This window comes from Chrysemys picta, chromosome 3, assembly GCF_011386835.1.
Source record: "Chrysemys picta bellii isolate R12L10 chromosome 3, ASM1138683v2, whole genome shotgun sequence".
NCBI lineage: Eukaryota > Metazoa > Chordata > Testudines > Emydidae > Chrysemys > Chrysemys picta.
Genome location: NC_088793.1, coordinates 84,610,147 through 84,628,188, shown reverse-complemented (window position 1 = coordinate 84,628,188; position 18,042 = coordinate 84,610,147). Strand labels below are relative to the sequence as shown.

Genomic DNA, 18,042 nt, shown 5'->3' with positions numbered 1-18,042 from the left:
TACAGGATGCTGGCTGGCTTCACAAGCTGCACTCCACATTCCTCAAATGTGCAAACAAGAATAATATTTAATATTTTCCAAACCAAGACTGCTGACTTGTCTCAAGAGTACACATCAACAGATGACTTCCACACTAGAGGTCCTTTTATAGTGGTTTTAAAGGAAATGTAATAATTTCTCACCCTCTCTTCCTGAAATGCTGGGGCAAAGGGAGAAGTGAATATTAGAGGATAAGGATTCAGACATAGTGGCACTTCTGAATTTGTCCCCATTATCCTGGGCCACCTCAGGGTGTTTCTCAATAACCACCTCCATTCTGTGAGAGATAGGCAAATACTGGAGTACCTGAAAATATAAATGCATGTGTCGTTATTTCACTTCACTTAAAAAGCACTAAAATCACCCAGTCTGTGACTTAATGTGTGTGTGTGTGTGGGGAAAACAGAAGAGAAAAAAGTTAACCATGATTATCTGTCATTTGTATTATGAAAGATACAATTAAACAACTAAAAACTACTTTCAGTGCTTATACTATAAAATCACTAGCTAAACTAAGTGCCTTGCATGCTGTCAAGTATGAGGGGATAGCCGTGTTAGTCTGTATCTACAAAAACAACAAGGAGTCTGGTGGCACCTTAAAGACTAACAGATGTATTTGGGCATAAGCTTTCATGGGTAAAAACCTCACTTCTTCAGATGCATCTTTAGTTGCATCTGAAGAAGTGAGGTTTTTACCCACGAAAGCTTATGCCCAAATACATCTGTTAGTCTTTAAGGAGCCACCAGACTCCTTGTTGTTTAGGTAAACTAAGTGCAATGCAGAACAACTCCTCAGATCTGCCATTGAAATTTTCTGTGTTCTTAGGTGAGTCCTTACATAGACTGGCATTGCTACAGGGGCAGGGTTAAGGTTGTATGGATGTGTGAGCAAATGCAGCTCCCAATCTAGTGTACACACAAAATCCAAACTCATTTCTACTTAGGGCTTGGCTTTATTAACCAACCACCACCACTACCACAAGGATATGCCTACACTTCTAACGCTACATCGGTGCCTCTGCATCAATGCAGCTGCGCTGCTGTAGCACTTCAGTGCAGACACTACCTACTTCAATGGGAGGGATTCTCCCTTCTGAGTAATTAATAAGCCTCCCTGAGAGGCAATAACTAGGTAGATGGAAGAATTCTTCTGCCAAGCTAGCGCTGTCTGCGCTGCGGGTTAGGTTGATATATCCATGTCTCTCAAGGCTGTGGATTTTTCACAACCCTGAGAGACGTAGCTATACCAATGTAAAATCCTACCGAGACCAAGCCTCTGATTATAAAGAAAGCCTGGAGAGAAGATTTCAGGTCTTCTCCTTCTAGACTGCTCTGCCCATACCCTTTATCTTCTTCAACCCAAGCAGCCTATTTACATTATACCCAGGGGACTCATTATCCTACTTACCTCAAAGAGCCAGAAGGATTTATCTATCTTTTTTGTAGCAGAATTATCCACTGTGTTAGCAGGCCTTTAGTTTGCCAGCATGTTACAGGGCACTTTGCTTGTGCAATTCAATACTTTCAAATCTCTAAATTTCTTTTAAAATTTAACCTTAACTCTGTATTTCCTGAGTTTCTCTTTTTTCCCCCATCAGAGATTTTTACACTAGCTACAGCATTCTTGCAAGGATTTGTTCGCCTAAAACAAAAATCCCACAGAGTTCTGAGATGTAGTCTCAATCCTTCGCTCCAGCAGAATCATGTTTTCCCTGGGAAACATTATTACATTTATTAAATGCTAACATTTTGCAGTGCAGAGGTTGACAATTATGTTGCACCATCCACAATGCTCTCTTACCCTAAGGTAGCTGTGAATGGCCTTGAGAGAGTGTAGGTGACACACTAACCACTGCATGTAAATAACCAGGTCTTCCTGTGTCACTATAGTTACAGAATTTTTCTTTCCTGTCAGGAAGTTCTGTCGTGCAGCCGACAGTCTCGCAGCCCTCTGAACAGCATCGTTGTACTCCTGCATAATGTGACCAATTTGTTTCTATGTAGAGAGAGAAAATACCATCATTTTCCTGTGTTTGTTTCATTATGCAATCTATTAATTAACTAGAAGAACTCTGCATTTTCACCATGTGAAAAATCCTACTTTGGGAGGAATTTTGAGGCTCTTGCTTCCTAGACTAAATGATATTTGCAGTCCAGGAGGAAAGGTCATCTCCAGTCTCAAACAGAGAATTTCTTACCAGTCAGCTCTGACAGTAAAGGAAGCTGCAATTAATATACCCACCTGTCTAAAATCTGAATGTATAAAAATACAGAATCATCCACAATCTTTTTTCCAATTAAATATGCTTCATTCTCCACATGGCAATGATTACTTGGATAAAAAGTGAGTAGCATCTGTGACATCAGATCACCAGTTTACATCATGCTTTTAGAATTAAATAACAAAACCTTTTCAAAAACAATTTTTTTGTATATTTTTTAGGGAATTTAATGCAAGTGAATATTCTAGATTGACATCCCTATTTGCTGATGCTCTCGGTGGAAACTAGAGTTCATCAGAAAGCGGAAAGTAATTTTTTCCTCATTTTTTATTAAGCAACAACATCCCAAGTTTTGCACAACCACTAATTAAAAATTAAGTTAAACACTGTTCCTTATTACAGTTTCCCTGATATACACTTGCCTAAAATACTCTCCAAGGCTGTTACCACACCAACCCCCACAATGGTTGCAGAGAATCACACTAGCACACAGTTCTTCTTGTGCTACAGTTGGGCCCTTAGCCAATCACAGAGGTTCAACACACACCGAGCAGCGGTCCTGGGGCCGGTTTTGTTCAACATCTTCATTAATGATCTGGATGATGGCATGAATTCACAGATGACACTAAGCTGGGGGGAGAGGTAGAAACGCTGGAGGGTAGGGATAAGGTCCAGAGTGACCTAGACAAATTAGAGGATTGGGCCAAAATAAATCTGATGAGGTTCAACAAGGACAAGTGCAGAGTCCTGCAAATTAGGAAGGAAGAATCCTGTGCACTGCTACAGACTGGGGACCAACTGGCTAAGCGGCAGTTCTGCAGAAAAGGACCTGGGGATTACAGTGGATGAGAAGCCGGATATGAGTCAACAGTGTGCCCTTGTTGCCAAGAAGGCCAACGGCATATTGGGCCGTATTAGTAGGAGCATTGCCAGCAGATCGAGGGAAGTGATTATTCCCCTCTATTCGGCACTGGTGAGGCCACACCTGGAGTAGTGTGTCCAGCTTTGGTCCCCCCACTACAGAAAGGATGTGGACACATTGGAGAGAGTTCAGCGGAGGGCAATGAAAATGATTAGGGGGCTGGGGCACATGACTTATGAGGAGAGGCTGAAAGAACTGGGGTTATTTAGTCTAAAGAAGAGAAGAGTGATGGGGGATTTTATAGCAGCCTTCAACTACCTGAAGGGGGGTTCCAAAGAGGATGGAGCTCGGCTGTTCTCAGTGGTGGCAGATGACAGAACAAGGAGCAATGGTCTCAAGTTGCAGTGGGGTAGGTCTAGGTTGAATATTAAGAAACACTATTTCACTGGAGGGTGGTGAAGCACTGGAATGGGTTACCTAGGGAGGGGGTGGAATATGCATTAGAGGTTTTTAAGGCCCAGCTTGACAAAGCCCTGGCTGGTATGATTTAGTTGGGGTTGGTCCTGCTTTGAGCAGGGGGTTGGACTAGATGACCTCCTGAGGTCTCTTCCAACCCTAATATTCTATGATTCTAAGTTTCTTCATGTGTGCTGCCAGTGTGCATCTACTCTGGTTCATGGTAGAAATGGAGGGTGGGTTCAATTTCCATGTCCATTCAGTCCTTGGCCCCTTTTAGGAGGCTACCAGTAAGTGCCAGTTGTGGTAATGGCATATGATCTGGACAACAGTCCACTAGAAAATGCACTGAAACCGCCAACTTGTGGCACAGAGATTACCAAGTAGATTGAGTGCTAGTGACTGCCTTTATAGCCTATTACCTCTTTTCTGAGTTTCCTGTCTTTAAAAGGTTGCTGAAATATTAAGTAGAAGGGTTGTTTTTTTTAAATTGATAAACCTGCCCTGCTGGAAGGTAGAAACAGCTTTATCATCTCTGACACTGCGCTTCCACACTGCTAGCATAACAAAACGCTGGAAAATAACCATCATCTGTCTATGTCTACATCCAACAGGATTCTTGCAGTGCCCACTTTATCTTTGCTGATATTTTCATTATATATTTTGATTTAGAGTTGGTAACCAATGCAGACATTTACAATACAGCTGAATAACATACTTACCAGAAAATGCAATCAACAAATTTACTATGCTCACAGTCACTAAAAATTTTATATTTAATCAATAAGAACAGGTTGGCAAGAGGAGCATTTAAACTATTGTGCCCTAACATTTATTATTTAATAATGTCACATTTCAGCTTCCACCACTAATACAACTCACAATTTATTTTCAGTGAGAAGTGTTTCTCCTGAAAACTTAAGGTACCTGCGCAGAACAAAACAAGTGCTACATTCTTTGAAATACAATAAATGAGGACATGGAAAGCTGGAATGGGCAAGAGCCTTCCACTTTCCTGGACTGGACTCGACACTTCTTGAACTGCTTTTGCTTCATTTTTAAATGATAGTCTGGCAGGGAGATTCAGAAGGGGCCTATTTTCTAAAACTTGTGGTTTTCAGTCACAAAAACAGATTTTACTGAATAAACCAATGTAATTCCACAGCTGCCAAGCTATGTGGTTTTAATGACTTACTAGCTTGCTGGGCTAAATGTGCGATTACAGTGTTAAGACCATTGCCATACTTGTTTCAAAGCTCTGGTATTTTTGAGTGTTACAGTGACAGGGGCTCTTTAGGAGAATGTATGGTTGGACTCATAGCACTAAAAAACTCTGAATTACAAGTGGAGGGAAGAAAACAAAAGTAGTACCAGCAAAATGGTTTTGAAGTTTTCTAAACTATAGTCTGCTAACATATGGCATATGAAGAATACTTTGGGGACGGGGGGGATGATATAAAAGGTCTTTCTGATGCTCTCTTGAGATGACCTACATAATAAATAGTAATGATAACATTTGGCGTCTAGGGGTTATCTTTGAAAATAAACCACAAATGTGTACTAAAAGGCCACACGTTTATGCCCCCAGTCATTTGTGTTCAATATTCCTTTCCCTCCACTCACGGTACATTCTTAGGGCAGCTGATGTGTTCTGCTCTGTTGCTGCAAACTACATAGCACATTTTAGGTGCTACCATATGAACACCTTTCATCTGAAGATCTCAGTGCTTTACCGATGATCCTTATCCTTTATGGCTTTGTCACTTAAGTGCAAGTCAGCCATCTCAACCACCATGAACATATCATGCACATGTGCAATATTTCTATTTTTTTATTTCCTACCTGATAGAGGGGATAAAGCTGTTCAATAACACTGCTGTGCCTACAAAATCTCTTCCATCTAAGCATGTGTAAGTATTTACTCTGGACCAGATGGGTAATTCTGTCTGTAAAAAACTTTAATGAAACCAAAAATAAACAAAGTGTCACACTTGAGCAAACGGTAACAGTTTAACATTATGGGGGAACTAAAGTAGTACTAAGAATAACAAAAGCAGGGGAGAGGGGGAAATAGTCAGTCCCTTAGTATTCCTGTTCTGCCACCCATCCTCACACTGAGAGGTAACTTTCTCTACAAGTAGTCCTAGTAAAGAAAATGGTGCTATTCATTAGTAAGCAGGGGTGCAAGTAGGGTGGTGTCCTCCAGTACGCAGAACCAGCAAGAGATTTTTAGTGGGTACGGGATACCGGAAAGACTTGGGGCTAGCCTGCCCACCCCCACCCTGGGGTGGGGGCTGCACTCTGCTCCTTAAAGGAGCAGAACACAGCTAAGGAGGACATTCATTCTTTATATGGCTTTAACAGCACAATACATATGCTAACAAACTTAAACAAAGGCTTTATTTAAGTTTGTTAACATATGTATTGTACTGTTTCAGTGGTCAGGAGTCCTCAAGAGGGGAGGGGTGGGCGGGACGAATGGTGTTTCAACAGTGTTTTTGATTCTTTTTCTCTTCATTGGTCTGAATTATCCATGACATCCATACTGCATCACATCAAGCCCAAATCATTACAGGAATGCCTCTGCTTGCACCGACCAGAGGATGTTTGGATTCTGATGTCAGCCCAGTTCTGTAGCCTGATGGGAATCAGGTGTTGTCCACACTGTACATAGAATTCTTCTTTGCAGCCAAACTAGTCTAACATGCATTTTGTTAACTGGAACTGGAGCAGCAAAACAAAGAAAACAAATGCCTCATTTTCCAGATTTGTGGGTGAGAGAACTGTAAGTGAAGATAATAATGCCGGACACTGACAGCCTTAAACCAGCCAGCTGCCTCAGGAATCTGCCAAGAACTTTGCTGAAAATATGTTCCTCATTTTAGCAACGGCGCTAAGTCTTATCACACATTTGCCCACCTTTATTCGAATGAAGGTCCTTCTGATCTGACAGCTCAGGCTTCGTCAGTTTCATCCAGAACAATTTACAAACTTGGAACCTAAACCTGTAAACCCTTAAACATTTGATCAAGCCCACTGAAGACAATGGGACTATTTGCAGGACTATGGACCTCTTTTGTGGGCCGGTAAGGGTAAGATTTTCAGGAGTCTATTCCTATAAAGGAAGTTGAATCCCTCATTGAAATGCAGTGTTTGGGTACAATACAATAAAGCAGTTTAGGATACAGTTCTACTTAAAATCTGTCTTTTAATAAGTCATACATACTCTGAAATGACTCCTCCCCAACTCCCATATTCCATATAAACAGACTGAATACTACATATTTGGGGGGAAAGTGAGTAGTTAAGCCTGTTGATCTTTGTATATATAAAGTGTCACGGGGACGGGGAGAATATGGGGGCCCTGGACTGGAGAGGAGTCACATGGAGGGTCACGCGGAGAGGTCACGTGCCCTCCCGCCTTGTGTCCCTCCCATGAGTGCAGTACCAGCAAGAAATGATTTCTACTTGCACCACTGTTAGTAAGGTACTAATCAGCATGAGGAAGGCAGCAGAATCCACCCCACTAGGATTAGCAACTTTAAAAAAAAAAAAAAAACTTAAGAACAAAGACTACAGAAACAGATGGGGGCACACAGTAGTACAGGAATATTGTTCCAGCCCATCCCAGCTGACTTTGATCCCTTTTTAGATACCAAACCAAGTAGTACAAGAGGTTCCTTATTATCCAAGGAAATGCTTTAAGCACATCCATTTTCAAGATAGCCTTCAGAACAGAGTTTTGTTTAATCCTTGCTTTAAGTCATAACTCAGTCACCATCATGCTAGGACATACATGTTGAAACACTGTCCGAGTCTTTGAGTAGCAAATAGAAAAGTTACCTGGTGCAGTAACAGAGGTAAGCTTTCTGCTGTATACTCTCTTCTCAGACAGCTCTCTAGCTCCCTCTGCATGACAGCAGCCTGAACAACAAGAGGTTTTGCCTCTGCTACCTACAAGCACAGGTACTTAGACATCAAGCAAACTTTGTGGGCAAATACAGACACTCAGGAAAAATGCTATGCCACATTCATGTTTTGTAATAGGCAAAACTAACCCCCTCTCCCTCTCCCCCCTCCCCCACGAGTCTCAGCAGAAGGCTAATTTTTCACAATCTGGGATACAAAATGATTGATTTTAAATAAAGAAAACCGATTGTTATGGGCTTGATCCTGTAGCCTTTGAAGCCAGTGGGAATGATCATATGGGCAACGGCTACAGGATTGGGCTCAAAATTATCAGTATCACAAGAACAGCTGTTGTAGAGAAAATAAAGGGTTGTGTTGTTTCACTACTATACAAACAATTATATTAGTACTCTTCCCACCCTACCCCCCTGCGCCTTATTATCAAAAATGGAGACAGTTACAGTTTTGCTCATTTAAAAAAAAAATCTTTATCTGAAGTTATATTCTAAATAGTAATTGAGAACTATTTAAAGGTGACTTTTTTCATGCTAGTATATTCTTCAGTTACCTGTAAAACTTTCTTCAGTATCACCTCCCTTTCTTTTCTGAAATACGAAGCGTCCTTTGGTATCGGAACAGAGCTATAGAAAAATTATCCAAAAGAATATTACAGACAGATAGAAAACAATGCAGTGTCTGTTAATTAATATATTCCTTTGTCATAATTTGACAGGCCCAGTACAATTCAAGTGGTATAAATCAATGGTAAATATTATCCATAGTAAATATCCCTTTTTTAAGGCAGAAAAGTTTAAAACACATATATATATATATATATATATATATATATATAGATAGATAGATAGATAGATAGATAGATAGATAGATAGATAGATAGATAGATAGAGAGAGAGAGAGACAGACAGACAGACAGTGTGTACACCTGGGCAGGGCTTGCAAGCCCTACTCAATTAAAATCTTCACTGAAATAAATAAAGGCTTTGCCTGAGTGAGGTCTGCAAGACAGGACCCCATATTTATTGACACCGAAGACCAAGGCTGTAAAAAGGATAAGAGCCAAATCTCTCACTCACTCTCTCTCTCTCTCTCTCTCTCTCTCTCTCACACACACACACACACTATGTAGATGTATTTTTAAAATATTTACACACTAAAACTATTGTAAATATTAAATATTTATACTACTAAATAAAAATGAATGTGTATGTTTTAAATACCAACCAAGTGGTATGAGCTGCAGAATCATGTCCAAAAGCAATGTACAGGAAACCATATTAGAACACTCAAAGACACCCCTCTTCAATGAAAGAAGTGAGAGAGGATGAATTAAGGCTGCAGGGAGATTTTAAATTTTATTTTGGGATTTAAAACGTAGAACAGCACTGAATTTCCAAAAATCATTTAGAATTTTATATTAGCTTTCCCATACTACACAGTGAGTCAATAGCAGAGCCAGGATTGAAAGAGTCAAGGTTCCTGGTTCCCAGGTCTGTGTCCAAGCCTCTAGATCAGTGGTCTCCAAACTTTTTTGATCGCGCACTCCTATCAGTAACAATTTTTTGAGCATGCACCCCCTGCTGTGCCGAAGCAAAAAACAAACAAACAAACAAAAAAAAACGCTCCTCCTGCCACACACCCCCAAGGATCTTCTTGAGCACCCCCTGGGGTGCACGCACCCCACTTTGGAGACCACTGCTCTAGATCACTAAGCATGTAGGATTTCTAACAAGAGGAAACAAAAGTGCATGAAACAGACACTTATAAAATACATAATTGACATAATCAGTCCTCTTTTCCTCATTCACCAAGAGGTTTTCTTTACCTGTAAGCTCTATCTGGTGTTCCCTGCAGTACCCCATTGTCTTCTATTTCTGTCTTCAGCTCTGCCAGTTGAACAGCTAGTTCTTTTTCCAACTGCTGGACTCTCTCAGTGGAAGAGATCTTGTAAAATTCATCCATATTGTAAACCTCAGTGCTTTAAGTCTACAACCAAAGTATAGCATAGGACAAGCCTAGAGACAGTGTTTTTTCCCTCAAGAGCACAGTACATTATCTACATGCACAGAGATTTTCGTATAATTCCAAAGAAAAAGGGTGGTTGTTTTTTTTTTTTTAAAAGAGAGAAATCGCAGGTAGTATGTGCTGCATATGAGATGACCATCAGGACATATATTATAATGAACACTGAATTTTCTTCTGGTGTGGGAAACACCAGATCCACTAGAAGTTCTAAAGAACTAATTTCTAATTCCTGACTCTGGAATTACACTCTTTGCATTCTTGCATTTTGGGATTTATTGAGCAAGGTTCATGGAGTTTAATCACATCATTGCTGGGTGACCTTGGGCAAGACACTTCCCCCTCTCTGGGCCTCAGTTTCCCCATCTGTAAAATGGAGGGATACTGATACTGGCCTCTTTTGTAAAATGCTTTGAAAGGAAAAGCTCTTTATAAGAGCTAGGTATTATCATCACCATCATTAAGGGCTGAGGTGAGGCTTGGTGTTTTTGCTAAACAATCAAAATTGATAATGCAAAGTCACTTGATGTGACCCTGTCCCTCCAAAATCAATCTCTGCTCTCCAGCTGTACTATAAGGGTTCAGGCAAAGCTCTTCAACTCCGATAACAAGTACACAAATTAGTAAGAAGTAACAGTAACCAGCATCTCATTCACCCTGTATAAGATTATTATGGAACCAATTTTAATTTCCTGAAAACAGATCATTAATTTGTTACATTGCTACTGAACAGTAACATTAAAAAAAAAAAAATAAAAGCAACCAAAAGTCCACCAATCTGGACTTTAAGTATTATTTGTATTGTGATAGGGCCCTGGCCTGTAGGTGCTATTATGCTAGTCACGGTACAAATATATAACAAAAAGAAGGTCCATGCCCAAAAGAGCTAACAACCTAAGGCCCCAATCCTGCAAACATTTACTCACATGAAGTCAATGATACTATTCACTGGAGTAAAGTTAAGTACATGCACAAGTGTTTTCAGAACTGGGGCCCAAATTTAAGACAAAATATAACAAACTGATGTGACAAATAGACAAGGAACACAAGGGAACAAGTAAGACAGTTATGTATAGTGCCTAACCACTATCAAGTGTTTCTGATGCATCACACCATGGGGGAGTTTTAAGGGACAGATCCAAAGTTCACCGAAGTCACTGGGAAGACTCCCACTGATTTCATTGGGCTTTGGATCAGGCCCTACGGGAGGACAATGTAGTCTCCTGGTGGGTTTCCCAGATCTGGGTGAACTGACAAAAATAGTATTTTAAATCAAAAATAAGATCACGTGCTCCCACATCTCTAGTTTCTTATTTTGCTTTCATAAAGGTATCACAATTCTGTATGATACTTTTATGTTGCGAAGCAAATGTCTCTCAGTAAATCTTCCAGTCCACACAAACATCTGTAGTAAGTTATATTAGTAAGTATCCAAGTCTTGATGAGATCCTGCCTTGATATTTTTCTAAAATTATTTTTGCCAGAACACAGTGGATTTATTGAAATGTCTAATGGCCAACCCCTAGTTATGCTGGGAAAAAGATTGTAACATATGTTTTCAAACTGAATTCCTTTTATACAGAGACAAAATCTTTCCAGCAGGTTTAAGTAACAGAGTATTACTGTTTAACGTGTGCTAGCATATTTGATTAACACCAGAAACATGAACAGTTGTTGGATACAATTTACTTTTCTAGGTATCCAGTTATATTGTTTGACCTGTATCCTTTGTCCTACTTTGCGTATGTCCCATTGTAAACTATGACCCTAGATTAGAGCACTAATCAATTCTCTTGTCATTGATAATTTTGTGCAAGACTAATTTGTATAACCCAGTGTAAGGGGATCAGGCTGATTGCTCTCCTTTGGGATGGGTCATTGTAACATTTGTCTGCTGCTTCTGTAATAACATTCAAAATGTGAATGAACATAAAAAGTTAAAATAGTTTCAAATGCAAAAGGACATTGAATGTTTTCTTTCTTCTATGTATGATTCAAAAGGACCTGTAAGAGATTCCAGACCAAGCCCTCACTAAGCCAAACTTACTGCTTGAGTAAAACAATCTGTTTGAAAGCTCTCCTACATATTAGTCATTTACAGAATTCCAGACTGGGATTCTCGAAGGAGCCTAGGGAATTAGGCATCTAAATCCCATTGAAATTGAACTCCAAACTCTTATAATAGGCCCTGATCCTGAAAACACTTAGGCACTTGATTAACTTTACTACTATGAGTAGTTCCACTGATATCAATGGAACGACTCACGCTAGTAAATTTAAGCACATACCTACATGTTTGCAGGAGTAGGGCCTTGGGCTCCTTTAAAAATCCCATCATAAGTAGTTAACAGCTGCTTCCAATTGTAAATTTTCTAAATAAAAAATAACTTGGCTGGTCTCCCCATTCTAGGCAATACTGAGATACTATTCCAAAACAAACTCTTGCAGTTACTGCTGTAAGAATGCATTTTTCATTTCTAGAATTTTTCCTCTAGCTAAGGAAACTTTGAGGTTTACATTTTATTATCTGTAGAAATAATTTAATCTATACTTTACCTCTTTTTTAATGCATGTTACAGTACATCAGTTCTGTTTTACTCTGAGAAAGGAAACACATGTTGAAAAATTTAAACAGTTCCTGAGAACAAATAATAGTAAGACATTGATGTTAAAAAATGGGTTGAACTGTTTGGCGCTGAAATATAAAACATGCATAAAAGTTTTTGATTATATAAATTTTTAAAAACTGCTTTATGATCAACTCACCTCTTTTCTCCAAAATCTCATCTAGACTCGAAACTGAACACTTTTGACATAAAATTAAGTAAAGATCTCAAGTAATTACCGATCTATCATGAACCATTTGTATTTGGTTTCCTTTTCCATCTCCTCCCAATCCACAGAGACAGGCAATCTGAGGGGTGTGTAGTAACCTATTTATGTAGAGTACATATTTTATTACACATTTACTATGGCCATTCAAACGTTGTCCCTTCCTCCATTCTGTAAACAGAACCACAGCACCAAAATCTCCATTGCCAGCTTCAGAGCCATACAATACCTGTCTAACTCCCCCGAGGTTGCTGTCAGCCACTGCTACTAATCAGCCCTTGCAGTGAGGGAAGCGTTCCGATCCTATCACTGCGGTAGTAGCACCCAGCAGTCTGTCCCCCAGCTTTCTAAAGTTAACAACAGAATCGAAATCAGGGCGCAGAGGAAGAAGCTGATACACTCGCCACTTTCCCAGCGCGTGGACAGGCCTAGCTGTAACCATAGCAACCGCAGTACACTGAACGTTCTAAGGGGCGGGGAAGCCCAGGGAAAAGGATCTTCCTGGGCTTCCAGACAGGAGCTGCGATTGCCTTTGATCGTCTCTGGCTCCGAAGGTGCGGGGACTCCCTGGCGGCGGCGCCTGGTGCTGTCATTGTGCAAATATGTTCACCTGGTACTTACACACGGGGGTAAAACTCTGGTTGTTTCTTGTCTAGATTTAATAGCAGTGGGTCTATGGTTTATTGCTTAGGTGTAGGATCCCCTGCCCTCTTGCGAGAGGCGAGTGCAACCCTTTGGGCTACCTGGGATATGATATGGCCCTTAAGCGTTAAAAACTTTTTGAAAATAGGCTGCAGGGTCTGGACTAGGTAGCAGGGCTCTCACGGTAGCAATGCTGGCTCTGCTAGCGACTCTCTGTGTGGTAACCTTAGGAAAACTAAGGTACAAGAAGTAACCTATCTCTAGAGATATCTGTCTACTTCACAGGGATAGCAGGGATGGCTAAAGATCACAAGATAAGAGGGGCTCCTAAGGTGAAATATGAACCTAAAATCAGAGCGGGCTCTTTGCAACTGCAGAATACTCCTTCTACCTCTAGCAATGCTGACTTCAATGTATAGAAATATATTTCCTTTCTTCATCCAAGTCCCAGCTGTACGAGGAAAATAATTAAAATGCCTTTTTAAACACTAATGTAATCAGGATTTGACATCCTTAAAAATAAAACCATGTTAGCTGATCATGAACAACCCTTGGGGTCAATTTGAGGCTACCCCTACCAGTAAACATGTCTTTAAAAGGTGTGTATGCTAGTTTTTAAAATTATGTTGGGGAACACATTCTAAAACACAACCTATTTTTCTAGTCCAGACATGCTCCATACAAAAAATCCTAGATCCAGCTTTTGGCACAATTTAGAGGGAAACAGACCTGAAATAAACATTAATTAAAGTTGCTGGTCTCCCACAGTAACCAAAGCTGTAAAACAATTCACTAAATTTATAAGACTCCCAGTTAGACAACTTTTTAAAAAAATGAATACATTGTAGTAAATCTGTAGATAGACAATACGGCACATACACCACAAAATATATGCAGTCTTCCTTCATCACTGAGAAGTCACTGAGCACAACCCATTAGTCCAAAAATGCTTATTAACTTTATTCCACAACAGTGCAGTGCTGCCAACTTTTGATTAAAGACCCACTTCTGACAACAGCAACTGCAAATCCCTACAAACAGAGCTTGGCTCTACTTTTTGCAAGGCCCTATCTGCAAAAAGATTTGTGGGGACCACCCAGCTCTCTTCATACCGGAGATCAGTAGCGGAACTTCACTGAACTGCCACAACATTGTTTTATTTCTGGTGTATGTACACTTTTAAAAATACCCTTAATTAACTTGAGTTGCAGAACCCCACTAGAATTTTGAGTTGTAATTGGACAAACCCTTCCCCTTGCTACACTCTAGATAGCATCAATGCTCATAGCCAGCAGGTTGGGTGTAGACAGTAATTCCCAGAAAAAAAAAAATCTCTGTACACTCTACCCAGCCGGGAGTAGAAAAGGAAGCCATCTTTACAGCAGCTTCTACTCCTTTCCTACCATGAAGCTGCTGAAGCTTCCAGCAGGTGTAGCTAGTATGCCTTTGGGTACATCTTCACTACCCACCGTATTGTCGGGTAGCAATCGATTTATCCGGGATCGCTATATCGCGTCTCGTTAAGATGCGATGTATCAATCCCCGAACACGCTAACCATTGACTCCAGAACTCCACCAGAGCAAGCAGTGGTAGCGCAGTCGACGGGGGAGCCACGGCCGTCGATCCCGCGCCGTGTGGACTCCAGGTAATTCGATCTAAGATACTTCGACTTCAGCTATGCTATTCACGTAGCTGAAGTTGCGTATCTTAGATCGATTCTCCCCCCCCCCCCCAGTGTAGACCAGCCCTTAGTGTGACAGTGAAAAGCAATTGCTCCTAGTTAATCTCATGGTGGTGGTTTTTTTGTTTGGTGATTGTGTTGTTGTTAGCTTGTTCTTAATAGCAGGTTTATTTATGCTGTTACAAAGGCACTATTTCCTTGGAAGCTTCTCAAGTTGAGAATTAAGGGTCTATCTTTACCAGTTCCTTCCTTCAGCTACTTCTGTTTTTGTGGCACCTTAGAGACTAATACATTTATTTGGGCATAAGCTTTCGTGGGCTAAAACCCTTGTAACACTAAACTGATTTATCCTCTTCAAAATGTTAGAATAGAGCTATATTTTCTTAGCATTACCATCTCTCCCTATGTACTCCTTGGAGGGAAAACAGTGGTGCAGAGACAGATAGCACTAAATCAGGGATTTATTGCATCAAGGGATTATAATATCAAATTTGAATAATTAGTTTGTTCATTCTGCCATATTTACATGAGGGGAAAGAAGTAACAACCCTGGAGTACACATGGGGACCTAGGCATTGCAGCACACAGTATTATTGTGCTTAACTTTTAGGTGTCTAGAAAAGTCACAGGAACAACACTGTGATCCACCACGTTGAATTAGGCACCCAAAACCTTTTATATAAAGAATGGGGAGAGATAGGCACGTAAAAATGCAATTGACCGAGCCAAGCAACTAGGGAGGCAGTCACCTAAGCCAGCCAATGGGACCAAAAGAGTGTATCATAAGCCTTATCCCTTCCTCAGAGATAAATGCCTAAGATCAGGCAATAGGGAAGCGCCCATCTCTGCTTGTGATCCATGAACAGAAAGGAGTTGCGTGGAGTCAGGCATCTTAAGCACTTCTTGCAGGAATGAATTAAGAACCTGCCTCTCTCCACAATCTCTTATCCTGTTCCACTAGTGGATAAATAATAAAAGATTAAGAAAGAATCATTCCAGTAGGGGGACCAGACCCAAGGTCTCCTACTTCTTAGGTAGATGCCCTAACAACTGTGCCACAGCAGCATGCTCACCTGTTCTAGCCCAATAACTGGTCCTATGCACACAAAGTATAAAAGAATCATTGGGCCAGAGTGCAGACAGTCTGTGGCCCATCAGCTAGAGCATCCACTGGGTGGGTGGGAGACCCCTGTTCAAATCTATCTAGAAAACAGGAAAAACACTGTGTTCCACCAAACAGTGGGGAGTTGCTTAGGTCAGCCAGGGGAGGCAGCATGGCGACTCCCAACCCCCACAGACAGGTGCTCATGCCAATCTATAGCTCCACTGAAACACTAACAAGTGCCTCACGTTGACAGCACAAGACCCAAAAGAATTTTCTGAGATGTACATTATCTTAAATGTGTTGGAAGGATATACTCATGAGACACCCCTGGACCTCTCAAAACCTACCACTTCACTTGCCCATTACACTTCCCACTGGATAGCATGCACAAAGCTCAGCTGCCACCAGGTTTCTGCACAAACAGGATGTAAATACCCTGTATGGTGAGTTTAAAATTCCCCCTTCTATAATAATGGAGGGACATGTGATATCTCACACTCAGGGAGATGGGCAGAGTAGACAAGGGATGGGAAGAGGGGAAGCCAAGATGAGTTGTCACATACTAATGCCAGTGGTCTCGCAGGTACTGTGACTACTCCTAGGAAGTAGTCCTTGGGAAGGTGGCAGTCCCATGGAACTCTACCTGTTTTCCTTCCGGTTGGCTCAGTAAATCGATGTATTTGTGAACAACTGATTATGGCCTCCAGGAACTGGTCTAGGACCCTGGAGCCCGTAGACTTGCTGATGCCAGTAGTCTGTGCAGCAATCTGCTGAAAAGATCCTGATGCCTGTATCCCCAGGGAGGTGCTGACCCAGTGGCGACAGATAGTGGCTGACTCCTGGGTACAGTTGTGTCGAAGTTCTCATGAAGAGCGTCACAAAAGGTGTTGGAGAGCGTCTGGGCCCAGCGCATAGTACTGGATGCAGGTCCATTGAGAGAGCCCCATGAAACTGTGGTGGGATTGGCACGTTCACCGGGATGGCTGCGGTGGATAGCCTCAGCCCAGGGCTCAGCCTTGGCCTGAGACTGGTGCTTTGGTTGGACTGCCTCTGCCCCTGTTCTTCCTCCTCTTGCTGCCATAACTGGTGCTGCAACATGGAAATACTGTTGTTTATCATGCTGGACCTTGCTCCCCAGCCTCCCACTTCCCTGCCTAGTAGCAGCTCAGCTGCCCCCTACATCTCCGTTCTTGCTCCGTAGCCTTTTCCCAGCCCTCTCCCCGCTTCCTTGCCTTGGTTATCTGTGGTTCCCTTTCCCTACCCTAAGTGGTCTCTAATTTGTGACCCACTAGAGGACCCATTAGCTACCCTCTGATGTGTTAACCCAATGCCCTGTCCACCTACACCTTGCACTACCTAACTGCTGTCTCACTAACAGATCTTGCTTCTCCCCCCCCCCCCCCCTCCATTCTGTCATGCTCAAAATCTTGCTCATGCTCACGTTCTGCCCCCTGGGCTGCATGGACTAGTAAAAGCCAGGTACTAGCTGGTCTCTGAGCACACCTACTGGATCAGGCCCAAAATGAGAGAAAGGTATTCTTTTGCCTACCTTCCCCTGATTCACAAATCACAGTTGGGGTTAGGCAAGCATAGGCACCCAGCTGCTTAATACAGTACATGCTCCAGGGGCTAAAATTTAGGTTCCTAGGAACTTTTACAATGGAAATGTAGGCACCGAGTGAGTTTAGGCACCCACCAACAAGCAGCAGCTGAGTGGGAGTTTCGTTAATCACAGTGGTGTTATGTATGGAAAATTAGGCAATTAAGTTGCTTTACAGATCACACCCCAAGTACTAAATATTAGAAGTAGAGTGTAGCTCTGTTGTACTAACAGCAGCAGCAAGCAGCTGAAAGTCTGAAGACACCATAGCTGTAGTGGATTGGGTCATTTTTTACATATTTGAGTACAGGAATGGGGTTCTAGACCCAGTACATACAATGGCTTCAGCCATTGTTCTACATGTTTCCACTACACTGGCTTATTACATGATTTAGACAGGCTCTGTTGACAAAGAGTTCTAGGCTAGGCATCTACTTAGGTTTTTAAGGATTGGTCCCTTCCACATATCGAGCCAAAATGAGTTTAGCAATATTCATATTAAAAACATGGCTGTTACAGCAGTATAAATTGTGCCTTATTAGCATTAAAGAGTCAGATGTGGGGGATTTTTTTTTTCTTTAATAAAAAGAACCCACACCATATTTGAACCAATATGGGCCATTTAAGCCCTCTGATTGGCAAGTGTGTATAAT

The 18,042-nt window shown here is 41.4% G+C and overlaps 2 protein-coding genes across 7 annotated transcripts in view; both read right to left on the bottom strand.

Annotated features, from left to right (window-relative positions):
• LOC101937976 (uncharacterized) overlaps positions 1–12,800 on the bottom strand; it is a 115,019-nt gene extending 102,219 nt beyond the window's left edge. The window contains exons 1-8 of the mRNA XM_024102512.3: positions 12,590–12,800; positions 12,085–12,127; positions 9,332–9,492; positions 8,057–8,129; positions 7,423–7,533; positions 5,422–5,535; positions 1,841–2,035; positions 183–345 (exon numbers count right to left, since the gene is read on the bottom strand). Coding sequence (XP_023958280.2) covers positions 183–345; positions 1,841–2,035; positions 5,422–5,535; positions 7,423–7,533; positions 8,057–8,129; positions 9,332–9,468 — 793 coding nt within the window. The 5' untranslated portion in view covers positions 9,469–9,492; positions 12,085–12,127; positions 12,590–12,800. The remainder of the gene's footprint in view (positions 1–182; positions 346–1,840; positions 2,036–5,421; positions 5,536–7,422; positions 7,534–8,056; positions 8,130–9,331; positions 9,493–12,084; positions 12,128–12,589) is intronic.
• Positions 12,801–16,306: 3,506 nt separating this feature from the next.
• The window catches only part of CEP57L1 (centrosomal protein 57 like 1), a 43,992-nt gene continuing 42,256 nt past the window's right edge, over positions 16,307–18,042 (bottom strand). For all 6 annotated transcript variants that reach the window (XM_065590222.1, XM_065590221.1, XM_065590225.1 and 3 more), the window contains one exon: positions 16,307–16,878. In XM_065590222.1, coding sequence (XP_065446294.1) covers positions 16,453–16,878 — 426 coding nt within the window. In that variant the 3' untranslated portion in view covers positions 16,307–16,452. The remainder of the gene's footprint in view (positions 16,879–18,042) is intronic.